Raw genomic sequence first — 17,957 nt, forward strand, 5'->3', positions numbered from 1 at the left:
GTGGCATTCAGGCCGGATTTTTCTTGAAAGCTGCAATTGGCCCCCGCTCGAAAGTGGCTTGGAACATGAAACAAACGATTTCTGTATCGCCCAGGGGTTGTAAAGGAGCTTTGCTCCTGCCGCCCCTCCACGGAGCCACCCCAGCGCTTCCCCCTTAACCCAACGCAATGCAGCATGGATTTGCGCCTCCCCAGACAGAATTATTCCTTAATAAACAAGCGTAACGGGCTAGTTGGTATAGATCCATCTTCGTAAGAAGCGCAAAACTACACACAGGGACAGCAAGAAAGAAGGACACTACACAAGCGCTTGCTGCAACTAAGCGTTTATTCGGAAGCGCGACATATAAAAAGGAAAAGAAAGAAGACAAACAAAACAAAAAGCCCACGTGTCATATCGGTTATTACTCATCCATTATTGCCCAACACACCATCCAAAAACGAAGTTCCTTCTGCGTAAGCGAGATAGACGGTGCACTGACACAATCAATATAATCCGGTTTCATTTCTGCAGCTTCAACTATTAATCTCGTTAACATATCTCTGTTGCGATACAAAATGCAAGTGTTATCAAAGTATGGCACACAGCCACAATCCTTGCAGTGAATAGCCAGGTGTCCATCCACGCCTTTCTGCACCTTATTAGTGAGTAAAAGAACATGCTAATAAGGTGCAGAAAGGCGTGGATGGACACCTGGCTATCCACTGAAAGGATTGTGGCTGTGTGCCATACTTTGATAACACTTGCATTTTGTATCGCAACAGAGATATGTTAACGAGATTAATAGTTGAAGCTGCAGAAATGAAACGGGATGATATTGATTGTGTCAGTGCACCGTCTATCTCGCTTACGCAGAAGGAAATTCGTTTTTTGGATGGTGTGTTGGGCAATAATGGATGAGTAATAACCGATATGACACGTGGGCTTTTTGTTTTGTTTGTATTCTTTCTTTCCTTTTTATATGTCGCGCTTCCGAATAAACGCTTGGTTGCAGTCAAGCGCTTGTGTAGTGCCCTTCTTTCTTGCTGTCCCTGTGTGTAGTTTTGCGCTTCTTACGAAGATAGAATTATTCCGATACTCATGCACAAAAGCAAGTCTTTCTTTCTTTCTTTCTTTCTTTCTTTCTTTCTTTCTTCCTTTCTTTCTTTCTTTCTTTCTTTCTTTCTTTCTTTCTTTCTTTCTTTCTTTCTTTCTTTCTTTCTTTCTTTCTTTCTTTCTTTCTTTCTTTCTTTCTTTCTTTCTTTCTTTCTTTCTTAAAGGCAACGCATTCATGGGCCTCTTCTACCCATATTCTGGAACGTACTATTATGACCACGATGTCGACGATAACTCCTGACCGTATTGAACATGTTTGCAGTAGAAGCCTTCCTTAGCTGGCTACCGTATTCACTCGAACGTTACCAGCACTGCCTGGCGTTGGCTAGCACAGGTTATTGTAGGCTAATATTGGTCATCCGCTGTTATAACATCAACACTGCCTTCATTAGGTATCAATTAAATGATTGAGTTGTTTTTAGAACACGTGTCAATCGCGTACTACAAATTTCGTGCCTGTCGGCTACAGGAGCGTACACGAAAGTGGTACACGAAGCAGCTTGCTGCCGTATCTCGAGCAATTTTTGTCCGTTTCTTTATCTCGAGCAAGAGAGCTTCACAAAGCTATCTGCATCACGGAAACGTTAAGCAAACAACCGAAACTCTTGTGGCACAGCGTCCGCGCTACGGAGCACAGCAAGCTGTGCTCACCTTTGCTTGAGCACAGTAACTGTTCTTATAGTTATGATTCATTTAAATTCCAAAATTCCTAAGAATCATTTTACTGAAACATTATGTGGACCATGGACGTCTAAGATAATCGAACGAGCGTCCATGTCTACCATCCACCACTTCGCGTACAGAACATTTGGTATATAGTTACACAGCAATAATGAAACCACTAAACGTGCCTCTACATATATATAGGGCCGGTATTTGCGTAACTTTTCTGGTGTAAGTTCCCACCGCCGTGTCTGATTAGCATCTCGCGCCAGTCAATGTGAAAGCGGACATTACGGTAACGAAACGACGGCCAGCGTTTCAGCGCGTCACATAGCGTCAATGGCGCCAATGAACTTTTGTTATCTTGAGGTTTTCTGCGGAATGATTCTATCCTGTACGCTGTGAAGAGTCTCGCCATTTGCGGTGCCACTATGTCGCGCAATCTAGTTTCTCTTTGACGACGTGCAGGCGGCGGTGGACAGTGCCGAGAACCTTGCCTCAATGGCGGCCGCTGCATCGGCAAAGACCGCTGCTCGTGCGTGTATGGTTACACGGGACGCCGCTGTGAGAGGGGTGAGCTACTCGTGATTGCTTCTCCACGGTGAACACTGTCCATTCTGCTTACGACTTGCTGAATAGAAATTAAAAGGAACTCGCCACTACCCTGTAAATCACTCTGTACCCTTAAAGGAATTTCAAAAAAAAAAAGGCAAAACAACCTTTTGTCTAACCCGAATTTGCAAAAATGAGGGTGTAAGGGTGTCTTCCTTCTCCAAATAGCCTTTTGGTTTGCGTAAGGGGTAATGTTTTACCTAAAACACCCTTTAGGAGCGAATGGTGTTATGGGTTATCGAAACACCTGCGGCCCATACGTCAGCATGCCAAATAATAATTGGGACTCCCTGATTAATAAGTCGTTGGATATTAGGCGAGTTTAGATTAAAAGATTTGTCTCTTTTAGGGCTATCTACAAGTACACCATAAATTTGCACCTATTCTGGGAGTGTTTAATGTTCAATTATGCGCAACAGGAATATCCCCACCGGCACAAAATGGCGGATAAAGATACAATGGCTATATATATATATATATATATATATATATATATATATATATGTATATATATATATATATATATATATATATATATATATATATATATATATATATATATATATATATATATATATATATATATATATATGTCATATGGTCGGTGTAAGGCTGTGGTGTAGCGTGAACGCGCCGACCATGGGGTATTTTACAATATGCTATGGTGTGTATGTGGTTGGGTGCGTACCTTCTATGTTGATGTCATTTGTGATTGAACATTCCCTGCCTGGAAGACTTTATTTTTCATGGTTTTTCAGTAATAAGAGTGCTTAGATGATTGGCAAGCTCCCATGTTCTGATTAATGAAAACGCCTCTTTCCTAAGGTGTAAGGGGGTTAGTTATAGACACGGTAAAACACCCTTAAGGGTGTAAGCTGGTTTACTGTGTACTGTTTCATTAACCCACTTTCAAAAAGATCTACTGTGCGTGCAAACAGGACACAGGAAAGCATATACGAAATGATCAACAATGGTCGAGCAAGGAATGCCTCTGGAACAAAAGTATCGACAACGGGACTTAGTCAGGCTTTGAAGCCCTTGTGACGAGGCCTTAGGTAAGAGATCTTTCGCCACAGAAGTTTTGTATGCCATCGCGAAGTAACTTACAGCGTAACACAGAAAACGAACACTAGCCTGACTAGTTCTCTGACTGTGTTGCGGTGTAAGTTATATAACGGGTGTCCCAACTGTCTTCAGCCAAGGGTTAAAAAATACAATATTAGAGGCAGGCAAGTGAAATCAGTGGCATATTGCTGACAGCCCCCTTGCGCACTGAATACAATTTGTTGTTTTGTAATTAATTGATTTGTTAATTAGGATTATTTACCTAAATTGCTAAATATTGACTTTAGGCATGAAATGGGATTTGCAAAGTTCGAGAGCGTCTTCACAAACCCCTATTGCATTATTTGCGATAAAGAAAGTCTCACGTGTATCATTTTTTTCCAAGCTGCAAACAAAGCCCGAGAAATACAAAAAAAAAAAAAAAACAAGTGACTAGCGCATTCGCGCGCCGCGATCGTGCTGCTCAGCCGTGGTTTGAGCGAACAGAATCAGCTGTTCGCTCGCTGGCTCCGTTGCAGCGGTAGGCCGATAAGTTGGCGGTGGCTTCTTGGCCCGCGCTCGCTACAACTTGCACCGTCTCGCGTGCCAACTGACTGACGCGGGCCAAGAAACCACCGCCCCTAGACCTGTAATCACACCAAGGCATGTGCATCATGCAGGCCCGTAACCAGAGAAAGGAGTGTTTACCGAAAATAAACAGTAAAAATAGGTGTTTTTCAAGGTCTTCGGCAAGTGCCCCCCTCTCCCCCGAAAAAGATTCCTGGCTACGGGCCTGGTACAGTGCCCCACATTGATTCGAGCTTCCGAGCGCCGTTCACGGCACCAGAACCCTGCGACAGGGTTTGGAAACAGAACTCATTGCGTGGCGGCATTGAAGATGTTGACAAAGGCTGCGCACTGACACATCCCCCAAACCTCGAGCAATAATCCCAGCGTTGTTGCTTAACGGTGCGTAACCTCTTGATTTGCTTTGTACCGCGTCGCAGACTACAGGACCGGTCCGTGCTTCCGCAACATGCGCCACGCTTCCTGCGTGGACCAGCTGCCCGGTGTGGTGTGCACGCGACAACTGTGCTGCGCCACCATCGGCGTCGCTTGGGGACACCCATGCGAGTCGTGCCCGCGACATCTGGAGTGCGACCGCGGATACATCACCAACATCCGCTCGCGCGGATGCCACGGTAAGCCGTCACTTGTGGTATCATGCATAGAGTTTCCTATAAATCTACTGGAGGTTACTCTGGCAGTGCGATCGTTCAGCCACCATGGGAATGATGGGTAGTACATTTATTTGCCTAGTCTTCATGCTTGCGGCTCCGAAGGCACTTGTGGCTTTGTTTATTGTTGTGTTTTGGCTTTTGTTTCGGATAAAAGAATCTACCGCTGTGAGCTTCCAGAACCGATTTGAAGTGGTGAGCCTAAAATGGCCAAGGTGGTGAAGTGGAACTGCTGAACGTTTGCTGAACTTCGTGGTGCCATTATGCCAGAAGTCGACCCATACGGACAATCCAAATCACTTTCTGGACTTTTTTTTTTTCGAAAGTCTGCCCTTAGGCATAATATTTATTCAGAAATACACATACAAATTTGCTTCGTGTATGAAGTCCAGTAACGAGCGGTGGTGAGGTCCACTAATCCAGCGGCCAAGGTCGGGTGGTCGGCCAGGCCTGAGGCCTGTTGCACGTAGGTGACGACGACGGCTTAATTGTAAACCCGTGCATGTCCACAATAAGTGTGTGACAGTTACATCGCTGATTGGGGCGTAGCAAAATGGGCACGATGTACCATACGGGCCGCGGTACTTTTGCGCCCAAAGGGTGGTCACGGTGGGGTAAGCGGAACCCCAACACGAAGCCTCCGCAACGTAACCTCCTATCGGCGGGTTAAACCACCAGGGAGGTCTAATAATAATATCTGGGGTTTAACGCCTCAAAACCACGATATGATTATGAGAGACGCCGTAGTGGAGGGCTCCGGAAATTTCGACCACCTGGGGTTCTTTAACGTGCACCTAAATCTAAGTACACGAGCCTCAAACATTTTCGCCTCCATCGAAAATTCAGCCGCCGCGGCCGGGATTAGATCCCGCGACCTTCGGGTCAGCAGTCGAGCGCCATAACCACTAGACCACCGTGGCGGGGCACACCAGGGAGGTCTGACCCACACGGACGTGTAAGAGCTCGTGTGGTATGTCGGAGGCTTTCTTTTAGATGCGAAGTATCTTATGGCGGAGTTCAATCCGGTGGTGATGGTGTGCGGCGTGACTACCCTTACTGCGCATGAGCATACCCTCTCCACACACCTCCTTTCCACTCCCCTTCTCCCATTCACCTCTCCACTTACCCTCTCCACTTCCCATCTCCCCTCCCACTTTCCACTTCCAATCCCCCTCTCCATTTCCCCTCTCCACTACCCCTCTCCCCTCCCCCTTTCCACTCTTCCTCTGAAACGCGGGCTAGACATGCCGAAATTCTCTCCTGCGCAACGCCGCGATGAGCACCAGCGCATGCGCGTCCCCTCCTCTCTCTCTCTCCTCTCCTACGCTGCCCCCCTCTCGCACGCCTGTCGACCGCGTTCCCCGCTCGCCCTGTGAGAATTAACGTCCAGGCTAGAGGGAAGACAAGACGCGCGTAGCGTCCCTCTTCGCGTTCCACGACGCGAGGTCGGTAGCATGCCCAACGAACGCCAACGGAACGCGATCGTGCAAGTGCTCCGGCTTCGCATCGCCTCATGGTCCCCTTTAGCGGGAAATGGTGTAATTTTTTCCCGTAGCATCTGTCCTCAGGACCGAATGAATCGTAATGGCAATAGACACAATAGCAAAGGTTTAGGCCGATGAAAAGCAGTTGTTATGAAGAAAACAAAAAAAAAACTATAAATTCGAGACTCGCACAGCTTCGAGCAACATTGCAACATACAGAAAACTTCTGTACTTGAAGCCAAGTTACCCATATAGTCAGTCGCAAGCACAGCCTGAATAAAAAAAAAGAGAAGGAAGATAAAAATTTATTTAGTTGGCAATTAGTATTAGCACAGCTATCTCCGTATTATGTTTGCGCTTTCGAAAGGGCGAAACCCACTGAAATTCACTACCTGTGATCTACAAAGGGTGCTATCGCGTTTTCATTTTTTTTTTAGGATACCGACTTGGGAGTCCTTGCCAGTTCCAGTAAGTCACTAGGCATGACGTCATTACGCATCGGCGTGGTCACATATCTCTGCCGTGCGTTAGTTTGCAACCCACCACGGTGGTCTAGTGGTTATGGTGCTCGACTGCTGACCCGCAGGTCGAGGGATCGAATCCCGGCCGCGGCGGCCGCATTTTCGATGGAGGCGAAGATGCTTGAGGCCCGTGTACTTAGATTTAGGTGCACGTTAAAGAACACCAGATGGTCAAAATTTCCGGAGCCTTTCACTACGGTGTCTCTCATGATCAAATCGTGGTTTTGGGACGTCAGACCCAAACAATTATTACTATGCGTCAGTTTGCATGATGGAGCTGTCGGAGTACTATCGTTGGAGATGAATGTTACGCTGGACCGATGCGTTGTAAGCTTTGAAGTTGTAACACCTCAGAGGATGGATACGCTTCTACTCTGTCACATACGTGCCTTGTTCCCGAAATTCAAATTTAAACAACCAAAGTCTCTAATTTAGGCAGCTAAATGCCGTCACAATTCGCAGACGTGAACGAGTGCGAAGCCATTCCGGGGATCTGCGACGGAGGGAACTGCATCAACACTCAAGGCTCGTACATTTGTGAATGCAACGAAGGATACACAAAGAACCCGCGAACGGGAAAATGCGAAGGTAAGCCCCCTCTCTTCATTGGGAAATGAGAATTCGGGTGAGGCACCAGCGTGCCGGTTGCGTGTTTTCAGCGTTAAAAAAAGGAAAAAAAAACATTAGATTAGGCAGCACATGGGTGACGGGATCGGAATGAATGCTTTACAAAGACGGTTACACGAGTAGTGAGATATTATGAACAGTACTCAGACGACAACGCTTCCTCTTAATTGGAGCCAAATGCTCAAAAGACTTCAAGATGACCCAGGTGATGACAACAGGAACTGCGCGATCCTGCTAGAAATACGTCATTTGCTATCGCTGGTACAGTGATGGGGCCCCAGAAAGAGTGGGCTTCAGGAATGGAATGGAAAAAAAAAACTTTATTGAGGTTCCATCTGGGCGTGAACTAGCACACGGCGGGCCGCTGCCTCGTCGGGACAGATAGGAAGCAATAAACAATGTCGTCCGCTACAAACGCAAGTCGTATAGTTACTGATAGTTATTGCGACTGCTGATAAAGTAAGATTAGAAACTTGAGAGCTACTTAAGGATACCAAAAACGGAAGAGTGGTTGAGGAGCATATAATTGATTATATACTTTACAGCGTACATGCCACTTTAGTTCGCTTGTGCACTGCCCTATTCGATATTTGTATTGTCTCAATCCCGTTTCTCCCAACCAATAAATGCAATGAAAGCACTAGCTCCTTCTGCTTAAATGCACCCCAGTGCAGGGTAGCAAAATGGATGCCAATACCTGATTAACCTCCCGGTCTTCCTCTTCTTCTCTCCCTCTCGCAGACGTGAACGAGTGCGCCCACGACTTGGAGATATGCAACGGTGGACGTTGCATGAACACTGACGGCAGCTACTACTGCATCTGCAGCGATTACACCGTGCCCAGCCACGACAAGAAGGCCTGCCTCAGTAAGATGGGACACCACGTGATTTCCATACGGCAGTGCATTGCGATCCGCCACCACATACTCATTGCCTTTCGCGCAGTCAGAACGCCGATATAGCTTATAAAATTGCCACGTGCTCAGTGGCTTAGACAGAACTTTGTTTCGGGGGTTGGGGGGGGGGGGGGGAGCGCACGCCCTTGATCCTACATGGGGTCCAGGCAGGTAAGTATAGTGAACTAGAATATACTATACAGGTAAGTGTGATGGAGTGCCATTTTGATTTTGTGCTCTGTATCCCATAAGAAAAAAAATTCAGGGGAGGGGGGAGCGGGTCCGGCGTGCCACCCCCTGGCTACGCCACTGCGCCTGCTATCTATAGCTACTTCTAATTGGACCTAGAGGTGAGCTCCGATTCATGCACATTTACATGCAGCAAGGCTGTTCGTTGCTGAGTGGTGTAGTCCCGGTAAAAAAAAAAAAAAAAGAAAGAAACCTTGTATCTACTTGTTTCCTTTTCTGTGATCCTTAATCAGGACCCGCGTAGATTGCAGATATAGCCAGCAAACTATACCTGTTTCGCCTGATTTCCTGGCTATGACTAGCACTTCATCCGGGACCCGAATAAGGGGGATATCAGAGCGTTCGAAGACTGTCAAATTCAAAACAAACGTGTGCGCCGAAGCAGGCCACGTCCGTGACGCTATATGTTTGGGCCACACGTCACAGAGCGAGCATTGTAGATATATAGTGACGTAGGGCTGTCGTTAAATAATTCGACCAATAAAGCTTATCAATGGACTGCACAGGCACGTTAATACAAACGTCTAGAACAGTGGTTTTCAAATGGGGGTCCGCTACGCTAGTTTTGGGGGACTGCGAAACCCATCCTCGAAAAGAAAAACAAACGCGTTTTTGGAGGCACACTATGTCCCGTGACAGCAGCCCCTTCTGATCTTTTTTTTTTTTTTTGTAAGCTTCACCGCATAATACCTTTGCGTTGCGGTGGAGCTGACTTATGTTCCCCTTCCCCATGTGATGGCTGTAAAGCTTTTGTTGCAGTTTTCTACGACCCATGCACGCGAGCGTACTTGTTCTAGGCTTGCATATTTGAAGAGTAAACATAGTTAAAACAAATTGAATGTGGCTGCGGGCCGCACAAATCATTGACAAGCTGCTGAGATCGAATTGACATGGCACTTTCCTTTGACCATTCTCTGCCAAGGAGAAATAAAAGGCACCTATTTCACGCTGCATGTTGTGTTAGTTTACTAGGCCAGCTGAACAGCCACCCTCAAAGAGAGAACAAAATCCTATGGCATTGGCCTACCCGGTCATCAACGCGAGCCGCTCTGAGGGCGTTGTTGCGGTTTCTTCAAGCAACCGGACTGAATGACAAATTGTGACTGTTCACAGACATTGTTGGGGCGTAGTACTTGGACGGGGCTATAGTCATGACTTTGTTTTGTTTGTTTTGTCGCCTAGTGTCGTCACAGACTCTTCTTCTTTCATTCTTGTAAACCCCCTTTCCCCTTTCCAAGCACAGGGTAGCAAACCGGAGACTTCCTCTGGTCAACCTCCTTGTCCTCGCTTTATCTTTCTCTCTCTCCCTCTCTTTCGCGTTTCAATCCGTGTGTACTGAACCTCGTGTTATGTGGCCGTCCTGCGAATACAGACACGAGCCGGGACCACTGCTACACCGAATACGGAGGCCCAGGACTGTGTCGGAGTCCGCTCGCTGTGACGCTGACCAAGTACGAGTGCTGCTGCAAGGACTCGTCCAGGATGCGCGGCTGGGGAACGCCCTGCCAGATGTGCCCACGAAACGGAACAGGTACATACCGGCTCTCACTTGTTCCTCTTTAAGAGCTATTCTGTGAGAGAACCACAAGTGGACTGTGCCTTTCAACGCGCGCTCATTGGATAGAGCGAGGGAGCTGGCGGACCAGCACCAATCGTAATCTGCGGTTCCCGAGCTCTATCCAATTGGCTGAAATGGACAATTCCACTTAGCGGACACTCACAGACAGCACCTCAGTACGGAGTAAAAGGCGACTGTGAAAGAGGGAGGGCTCTCTGGGGCGGTGGACCTTGTTTAGCACATGACTACCGATCACACTCAGGCCTAAATGGAAAGAACTCAGGCCTAAATGGAAAGAATGCTCTAAATGACGAACTATAAGATGCAAAGACGCCATTTCGAAGTACAAGACAGTATCAGGGAAAGCGGAATGACGAACATTTCAACCGCGCAAGAAAACACGGGACAAAGGGAGAGAAGTTACAGGACAATTAAGCGCTGATTGTCCTGCAGCACTTGCCCTGCGCTTGTACTTTAGCTTCATATATCAGCGCTTGTCCTAGCTGTAGCTTCTCTTCCTTTGTCCCGTCCTTTTTTGCGCTGTTAAAATGAATGTATACCGTCTAGCCCGCATCTGGACACTTCTACGGAACGACGAAGTTCTTCTCACGGTGACTTGGTAATAACGCTCAATTCAGGGAATTTAACTTCAGCTGTCGTTCCTGGCGACGTTAACCACAAGCGCCTTGTGCAGTAATCCTTAGGGTTCATTTTATTTTAATGTAATGGCACAGATTTGTGCACGGTACGAGAAAATATTGACAGCCAGACAGGTCACCCACTAAGCTCAAGCTTTTCAACTTGTCATTCAATCCGCTAAGCGCTTGGAACTGTCGTAGCTAGTAAGGGCCCATGCTGAGATCGGTCTTGGTCTGTCTCGCCTTGTTTTGGCATCGCGCGACTGACGGCCGTCACTTAAGCGTGTTCTCTAAGTCATGGCACTACAAGTCGTGAAGTCTACGCTTAGGCAATTAAAAAATGTCGTCGTCGGCATTCAGTTGGTGAAAAAAGTACAAGTACTCGCATGCCCGTCCGAAATAAGGTGTACTTTCTCGAGTTGATTACCTATGTGTCGTAGATCAACGGGCAGCAGTTATCGCGTTTGTTGCAGAGGCACGTATAATGAGTAATACTATCATAACCAATGGCCCGTCTGCCAAGGCCCAGTCATTACAAACGTCTCAGGCGAGGCCTTGGTCCCGCATTAGATTTATGTTACGACATGGTGACGATCGAGTTGTGGAGAGACGGTGCACTGTTCACAAATGAAAGCAAAAAGTGGTTATACTGACACGGCTGACGCGTTTTTTTCCGTTTCTCTCTGTTCTTGCACGCAGCTCAATATAAACATCTCTGCAGATCGCCGGACAAGATGCCCTCCAACGAGTGCGACCTGAGACCTGGCCTCTGCGAACACGGCCGCTGCGTCAACACGAACACGGGATATCGCTGCGAGTGCGACGATGGCTTCAAGCCTTCGCTACGACAACAAGAGCTGCAAAGGTCAGTCGGTACCGACAGTGCATACATACTATACCGCCAGTGCATATAGACTATACGATTCCTCACGTATAGCCTGCGTCTATGCATTTGCAGTGTTTACGCGCAGTTCCAAAGGAGCCTTTGTGTGCACTAGGGTGGAGAACACCCGCAGTGTCGCGAAGCTGCGTTTCGGCACTTGAAAGAATCCTCCGCTGCGGTCGCTTCCTCTTTACGTATCGGTGCGCAAGGAAGAAGATGCTTCCTGGCGGGTTCAAACATATGCCGACTGTTTTGGATCGTTTTGTTTACAGTATGCACAAGCCTACTTTCTGATCCTCTCAGAATCTAAGTCTAACAATGTCATCAAAGTTTTTCCCGGCCCTACGACTGTTATTGAACTACGTGCAGTTTTTTGCGGTCGTGCAACGTCTACTATTCTTACGCATCGTTGGCCTCTTTCACGCCGGTTGAATTTTTTTTTTTGCATTGTCCACTGGATTCATTTCTTGTCAAACATTCGTGTCATAGACCATGCCAACCATGTCTCATGTGCCAGCCTGCGAGAGATTATATATATTATATATAGAACTTGTGTCCTGTTTGGATATCTCACCTCCGAGTATTCAAAGCTGATCATGCGTAAAGACGCAATGCCTTTCGGAGCATCCACTTTTCCTCTTGGAAATGCTCGGAAATTAACGACGACCATCTGTTTTATCGCAGACATCGATGAGTGCAAGGATTACGGCTACTGCTCCCTGGGAAGCTGCATCAATACGGAGGGCAGCTTCCGCTGCTTCTGTCCGCGTGGATTCGACACCACGCCAGATGGCAAGGAATGCAGTGGTGAGAGAACACGTTCCGTTATATGTCGCATCAGTAATGAAAACGAGGCGTCCGTAGCAGATACAGTTTCGTATGTTGCAGCAAAGCGCGAAAAATGCATTGATTGAACAGCAATTGGAACTATGCGTACGTGCAGGCGCGAAGGACGCGATGTTTCGGAGTTGAAATATAAGAGAACAAATGAAATGCTTCGACTGATAAAAATGTCGAGGATTGAGAGAGGGACCATTCGGGCCTTTCTTTTCCGTAGTCACGCCGCGGCGGCTGCATTTTCGATGGAGGCGAAAATGTCTGAGGCCCGTGTACTTAGATTTAGGTGCACGTTAAAGAACCCCAGGTGGCCAAATTTCCGGAGCCCTCCACTACGGCGTCTCTCATAATCATATCGTGGTTTTGGGACGTTAAACCCCAGATATTATATTTTCCGGAGTCACACCTGCCACGGTGGTCTGATGGTTATGGCGCTCGACTGCTGACCCGAAGGTTATGGAATCGAATCCCGGCTGCTTGAGGCCCGTGCGCTTAGATTTAGGTGCACGTTAAAGAACACGATATGGTCCAAATTTCTGGAGCCCTCCACTACGGCGTCCCTCATAATCATATGGCGGTTTTGGGACGTAAAACCCCGACAATTACCTTCCGGAGTCACGGCTTATACAATGTCGCGGATAACGCGTTTCTGGAAGAATTATGCGGCTACAAAAAGAATTGAAAAAGCAACGCTGCATAGACGCAGCGAATCAAGTTCGCGGCGCAAGAAAGTGACGTATGTAAACGTGTTTGTTATGAGTTCCAATGATAAAGGTTCTGATCGACGCGAAAACTCAAGCAAGTAAACTCTACGATTATGCAAAAAGAAAAAAAAAGAGACTGAAAATAAGAAAGCAGCGCTCTTTTCGCAGATCGTGACGAGTGCAAGGAGAGTGGCATGTGCGGAAACGGGCGCTGTGTCAACATGGCGGGATCGTACAAGTGCGAGTGCAAGCCTGGATTTACGCTGTCACCAAGCGGTCACGCTTGCATCGGTGAGTGAGCAGCGTCGTATTCCGTCATTAGATTTTGCTTTAGGCTTCCTGGGTCAAAACCTTGAAAGACGCGGCCGCAAGGTGTAGATGTCTTGCTCTGTCTCTCAAGGACAATCAGAGATGTGTGACGTGGCTCTAAAGCAGTCACATCTGTTTAATAATTAATTAGTGATATTAAGGACTGTATAACTGGTCGACCGACCTACTCGGAGTTCATTCTGACTTTGACAGATGGCTTGATGAATACGTTGTCATTTTCAGTGAGTGAGTGAGTGAGTGAGTGAGTGAGTGAGTGAGTGAGTGAGTGAGTGAGTGAGTGAGTGAGTGAGTGAGTGAGTGAGTGAGTGAGTGAGTGAGTGAGTGAGTGAGTGAGTGAGTGAGTGAGTGAGTGAGTGAGTGAGTGAGTGAGTGAGTGAGTGAGTGAGTGAGTGAGTGAGTGAGTGAGTGAGTGAGTGAGTGAAGGAGCGATGCGATACGATAGATGGACGAGATTGCACATGTGAATCCAATAAGAGTAGCATATATTTTAACATAATGCACACCAAACCACAAGCACGACCGAGAAGCACCATCGGTGTCAACGTTTATTCACGACATGTGAACTCACGAGTGCTCGCCCGTTGCGCAGACATCAACGAATGTGCCGAGAACAGCCAGATCTGCCTCCGAGGTGGCAAATGCGAGAACACACCCGGAAGCTACCGCTGCACTTGCAGCAACGGCTACGTCTGGTCGCAGGATGGGCAATTCTGTATAGGTGAGCACTTGGCGGGGTCTTTCCTGATGTACCAGTTAGCTGCGTGGTTCTTCTGCAACATCTTACATCCCTTAGAAATAACAATGCAGTAGGAACACTAATCTCTATTGGTGCGGAATGCAGCCCTTGGAAAACAAGTTCGTGGCGGTGTCGCTTCGACCAGTTGTCTTCCAGTGAAAAAATTAGAGAGTAAGAATATAACCTCTTTAAAAGAGAGTATGAAGCTATTTACTTTTCAAGCCAGCGAATCAGAAATAAAAATACTAGTTTCCGCCATAACGCTATAGCAGTCAGAGGTGCTCGGTTTGTCACTGCTTATGTGCCAGCCTGCCCGAAGGTGAAGATACCGGTACGCCTCTTTGCATCCCCTTTCGCGATCCCTCCGGATCAGTCATATACTCTTAAGCACTCGCAATGTGCATGTAATTATCGAGGTCTTCACATGCTTTCATGTAGTGTATCATAAAATAAAGTTTGATTTTTATTTCTTTGTTTTCAGACATCAACGAGTGCGAGCAAACTGACATGTGTCGAAACGGCATATGCGTGAACACACCAGGAGGGGTGAAGTGCCGCTGCAACGCAGGTTTCAAGGAGTCCTTCGACCAGCATCACTGCATCGGTGAGTATGCACGACGATGATGCAAAAGCGACCCAGCGTTGAAAACGAAGTTTTATGCGTATAAAATGAAGAAAGAAGGAAGCGATTGCATGCTGCTTCATTGCTTTCCGCACTAAACACAATTCCAGCATTACCAAACAATTGCTTCGTTTGAAATAGGGCCCTTTACATTAGACAGTGAACCTTTAGAGTTAGTACAATAACAAATAGCATCTCTTTCGTCGGTATAAGACGAACGCATAACATACGATAAGATAACCCCAATACAACGCAAGGGTTCGTGTGAAGCGAAACTTTGTCTTCAAAGAGAGTAAGCGATAGATTAATCAGCATAACTATATCAGGCTGGCTGCTCAGCGCTGTGAAAAAAATAAAGGATGGAAAAGTTAAAAAAATATTATGAAGATAGTCACACAGATGGGAGATGACTGACAACGACAACGACCTTCAATTCAATATATCGATGCCCAGAATTCTTGGCCTCTTTACCCAGCCATTGTAAGCCGGAACTACTCCAAGAACACTAGTATGCTTCTTTTTTATACAGTTAATGAAAGTTCCGCATTGGTTTGGGAACTGAAAACAACACCTTTTATAAGCAGTAGCTCGACTGAATGAGCTAAACAGCAGAAGTATTATTTTCTACGGCGAAACCCATCTTTCACAAGTGCGAGTTGTCATTTAAGTAGAATCCAACTTCTATTTCCATGGCTCTTCCTCTACATCGCGGATTTCCGGAAAACTCATCTCACATCAGCGTTATATTGTCGTGTGTATCGCCAACCGCGCAAGTAGCTCATGAAGTGCAACTAAGAAGTTTTCTTTCTGAGATACCCGTAGGGATTTCCTTGTAGCTTCGTGCTACAAGCGGTTGGTTGACAATTTCCTACTCTTAGTCCTTCGGCCATTTTGCGGGATTCCGCAGAACTGATTTGCGAAAATATGTGTCCACGTGCTTCGAGTTGCTAGCTTTCCTGATTAGCTGACTCGGTAGAACGTCCGCCCCGGAAACGCGTTGGTCCTGAGTTCGAACCCGGACCGGGACAAATTTTTCGGCAACTAAGAAGCTTTCTTTCTGAGAGATCCGCATGAATTTTCTTGTAGCTTCGTGCTACAAACGGGTGGTTGTCGATTTTCCTCTCTTCACGTACGCATGCTCCAGACATCAACGAGTGTCAGGAGCTGGACAACGTGTGCGGAAACGGACGGTGCGAGAACACGGTGGGCAGCTTCCGCTGTATTTGCGACGACGGCTACAGCCTGGGACCTGGCGGCAGATCCTGCGTCGGTAAGGGGCGCCCTTTTTATTCTTTGTACTCTAGACAGTACCAATGAGAAGCAGCGCTGACTCGCAGCTTTCCTTTGACTTCGTAATGCCGCGATACGACTTCCTGACACGTACACTCGCGCTCAGTATGAGCTGCAACACGGTGCGCGTGGTCGAAGTAGCGCTCACAATACATGGCGCTGCAGACATGCAAGAAGATTGGTGAACTAATCCCTGCCCCGATAACTAGTATCTTGTAAACCCAGTTAACGTCTGTCGGTGTCGTCGAGTAAGATCAGGGTCCTTTTCGACAAATGACACTGCTATGAAGCTGAAACTGAGCGCTACTGAACATACAATCAGGAAGGCTAGAATGAATGCGCGCCTCAGAAAGAAGGAATAAATGAGGGAAGTAAACTTATACAATGTATATTGCCGCATACAGATTTGCCTGTGCGCAAGGGCGTCCGGAGAACTTTTTGCCGGTGGGGGGGGGGGGGGGGGGCGCATCCGTATGGTGGGTAGCCTTTCTTTCACTGCCGTGCCGCGACGGCGAGATTAGTAAATAAGTAGCATGTAACGTGCAAAGTTGGCTGGCAATCCTGAAGGCTGTTTCACACGGATATGCGGGAGCTGAGGGTGCTAATCAAGACGTCTAGCTTATTGCTACTGCCTAGAAAAATATTATCCGAAATTCCAGAGGGGGACAGCCCCCCCCCCCCTTGAACCCTCCCCCCCTCCCCCCCCCGGACGCCCGTGCCTGCGCGTAAGTCTCTTTTCCAGCGGTCTAAGCAAATATATTTTTCTCGTTGTTGCACTAGATGCTGCTTGTTGTGCTGTTACATCAACTTTTGCTAGAAGCTTATAAACGCTACAGGATAACCCATATATTGTCTCCTTCTGTCTGGAACATCACCAAGTCTTGGCCTGGTCAGCCAAAGTGTTTATTGCGGTAACCTTTGACTGCAGACTCCCGGCGAGACTACTGCTACTCGTGGTACAGGAACGGCGAATGTGGCCAGCCTTCTGCGGTGCCCGTGAAGAAGTCGGCGTGCTGCTGCGGTGCCCATCAACAGCAAGATCTATGTGCCTGGGGGAGCCAGTGTACGCCCTGTCCGCAGCGCGGCACGCACGAATACTCGCGCCTTTGCCCCAACGGCACCGGATCCGGCGGCGGCGGCGAAGGTATGCCATGAAAATGGTCCCGTTGTTTGCGGCTGTGGTCGCCCAACATCGCGGTGCAACCACATATGCCAGGCCCTTGGTCACTAACTTGACGTCCGTGTCTACATTCAATGTTATTAGTTACCAGGAAAGGTAATTCCGGTTACGTTCAGCTCGGAGGTCTATTAATACTTCTTGGGCGAGTTGGTTCATATTGTAGATTAAGGGGGTAACAGCGCTTTTGTGTCCGTGTCGTCTCTCTTGTGGGTGTGTGTGCGCGCTGTTACCCCCTTAATCGGAGGTGTATAGCTTGAAAAGGGAGCCAGAGTTGCGCAAAGGTCCAGAATATTGCAATCCGATAATGTACGGCAAAGCAACTTCTCCTTCGCGCAGGGGTTAGCTTTTTGTGACGTAGTGCACAATCATGCACACGCGTTTAGACGGCCGGGAGCCGCCCCCCCTTCTGTTGAGTATATAACCACCCCCTTCTTGAATAAACTTCCTTCTTTGATGCTCCAAGCCCAGACGCATCCGCATGGGCTCTTTGGGTACCCGCTTGTGTGGGCGGGGGTTCGAATCCTACTTCTGACACCATGTGGAGTCGCCTCAGCATGGTACACTAAATAACAGACTCTATTCAAGACGAAAGGTGGTTATAGACACAACAGAAGGGAAGTGGCTCCCGGTCGGCTAAGCGTGTGTGCATGATTGTGCACTACGTCACACTTTCGCAGGGATGAAACATCATGATATGAATGACACTACAACATTTAGTTACATGCATAGCACGAATCTATGACGCGAATG

General features: G+C 47.5%; 1 protein-coding gene across 1 annotated transcript in view; it reads left to right on the top strand.

Annotated features, from left to right (window-relative positions):
• The window catches only part of LOC119387301 (fibrillin-2-like), a 126,455-nt gene that overhangs the window by 18,365 nt on the left and 90,133 nt on the right, over positions 1 to 17,957 (top strand). Inside the window, 12 exon segments of the mRNA XM_049414154.1 lie at positions 2,227 to 2,331; positions 4,422 to 4,616; positions 7,120 to 7,245; positions 8,026 to 8,151; positions 9,802 to 9,960; positions 11,325 to 11,498; positions 12,193 to 12,315; positions 13,218 to 13,340; positions 13,969 to 14,097; positions 14,597 to 14,719; positions 15,882 to 16,007; positions 16,956 to 17,171. Of these exon segments, the coding sequence (XP_049270111.1) occupies positions 2,227 to 2,331; positions 4,422 to 4,616; positions 7,120 to 7,245; positions 8,026 to 8,151; positions 9,802 to 9,960; positions 11,325 to 11,498; positions 12,193 to 12,315; positions 13,218 to 13,340; positions 13,969 to 14,097; positions 14,597 to 14,719; positions 15,882 to 16,007; positions 16,956 to 17,171 (1,725 nt within the window).

Source organism: Rhipicephalus sanguineus, chromosome 3 (assembly GCF_013339695.2).
Source record: "Rhipicephalus sanguineus isolate Rsan-2018 chromosome 3, BIME_Rsan_1.4, whole genome shotgun sequence".
NCBI classification, from domain to species: domain Eukaryota; kingdom Metazoa; phylum Arthropoda; class Arachnida; order Ixodida; family Ixodidae; genus Rhipicephalus; species Rhipicephalus sanguineus.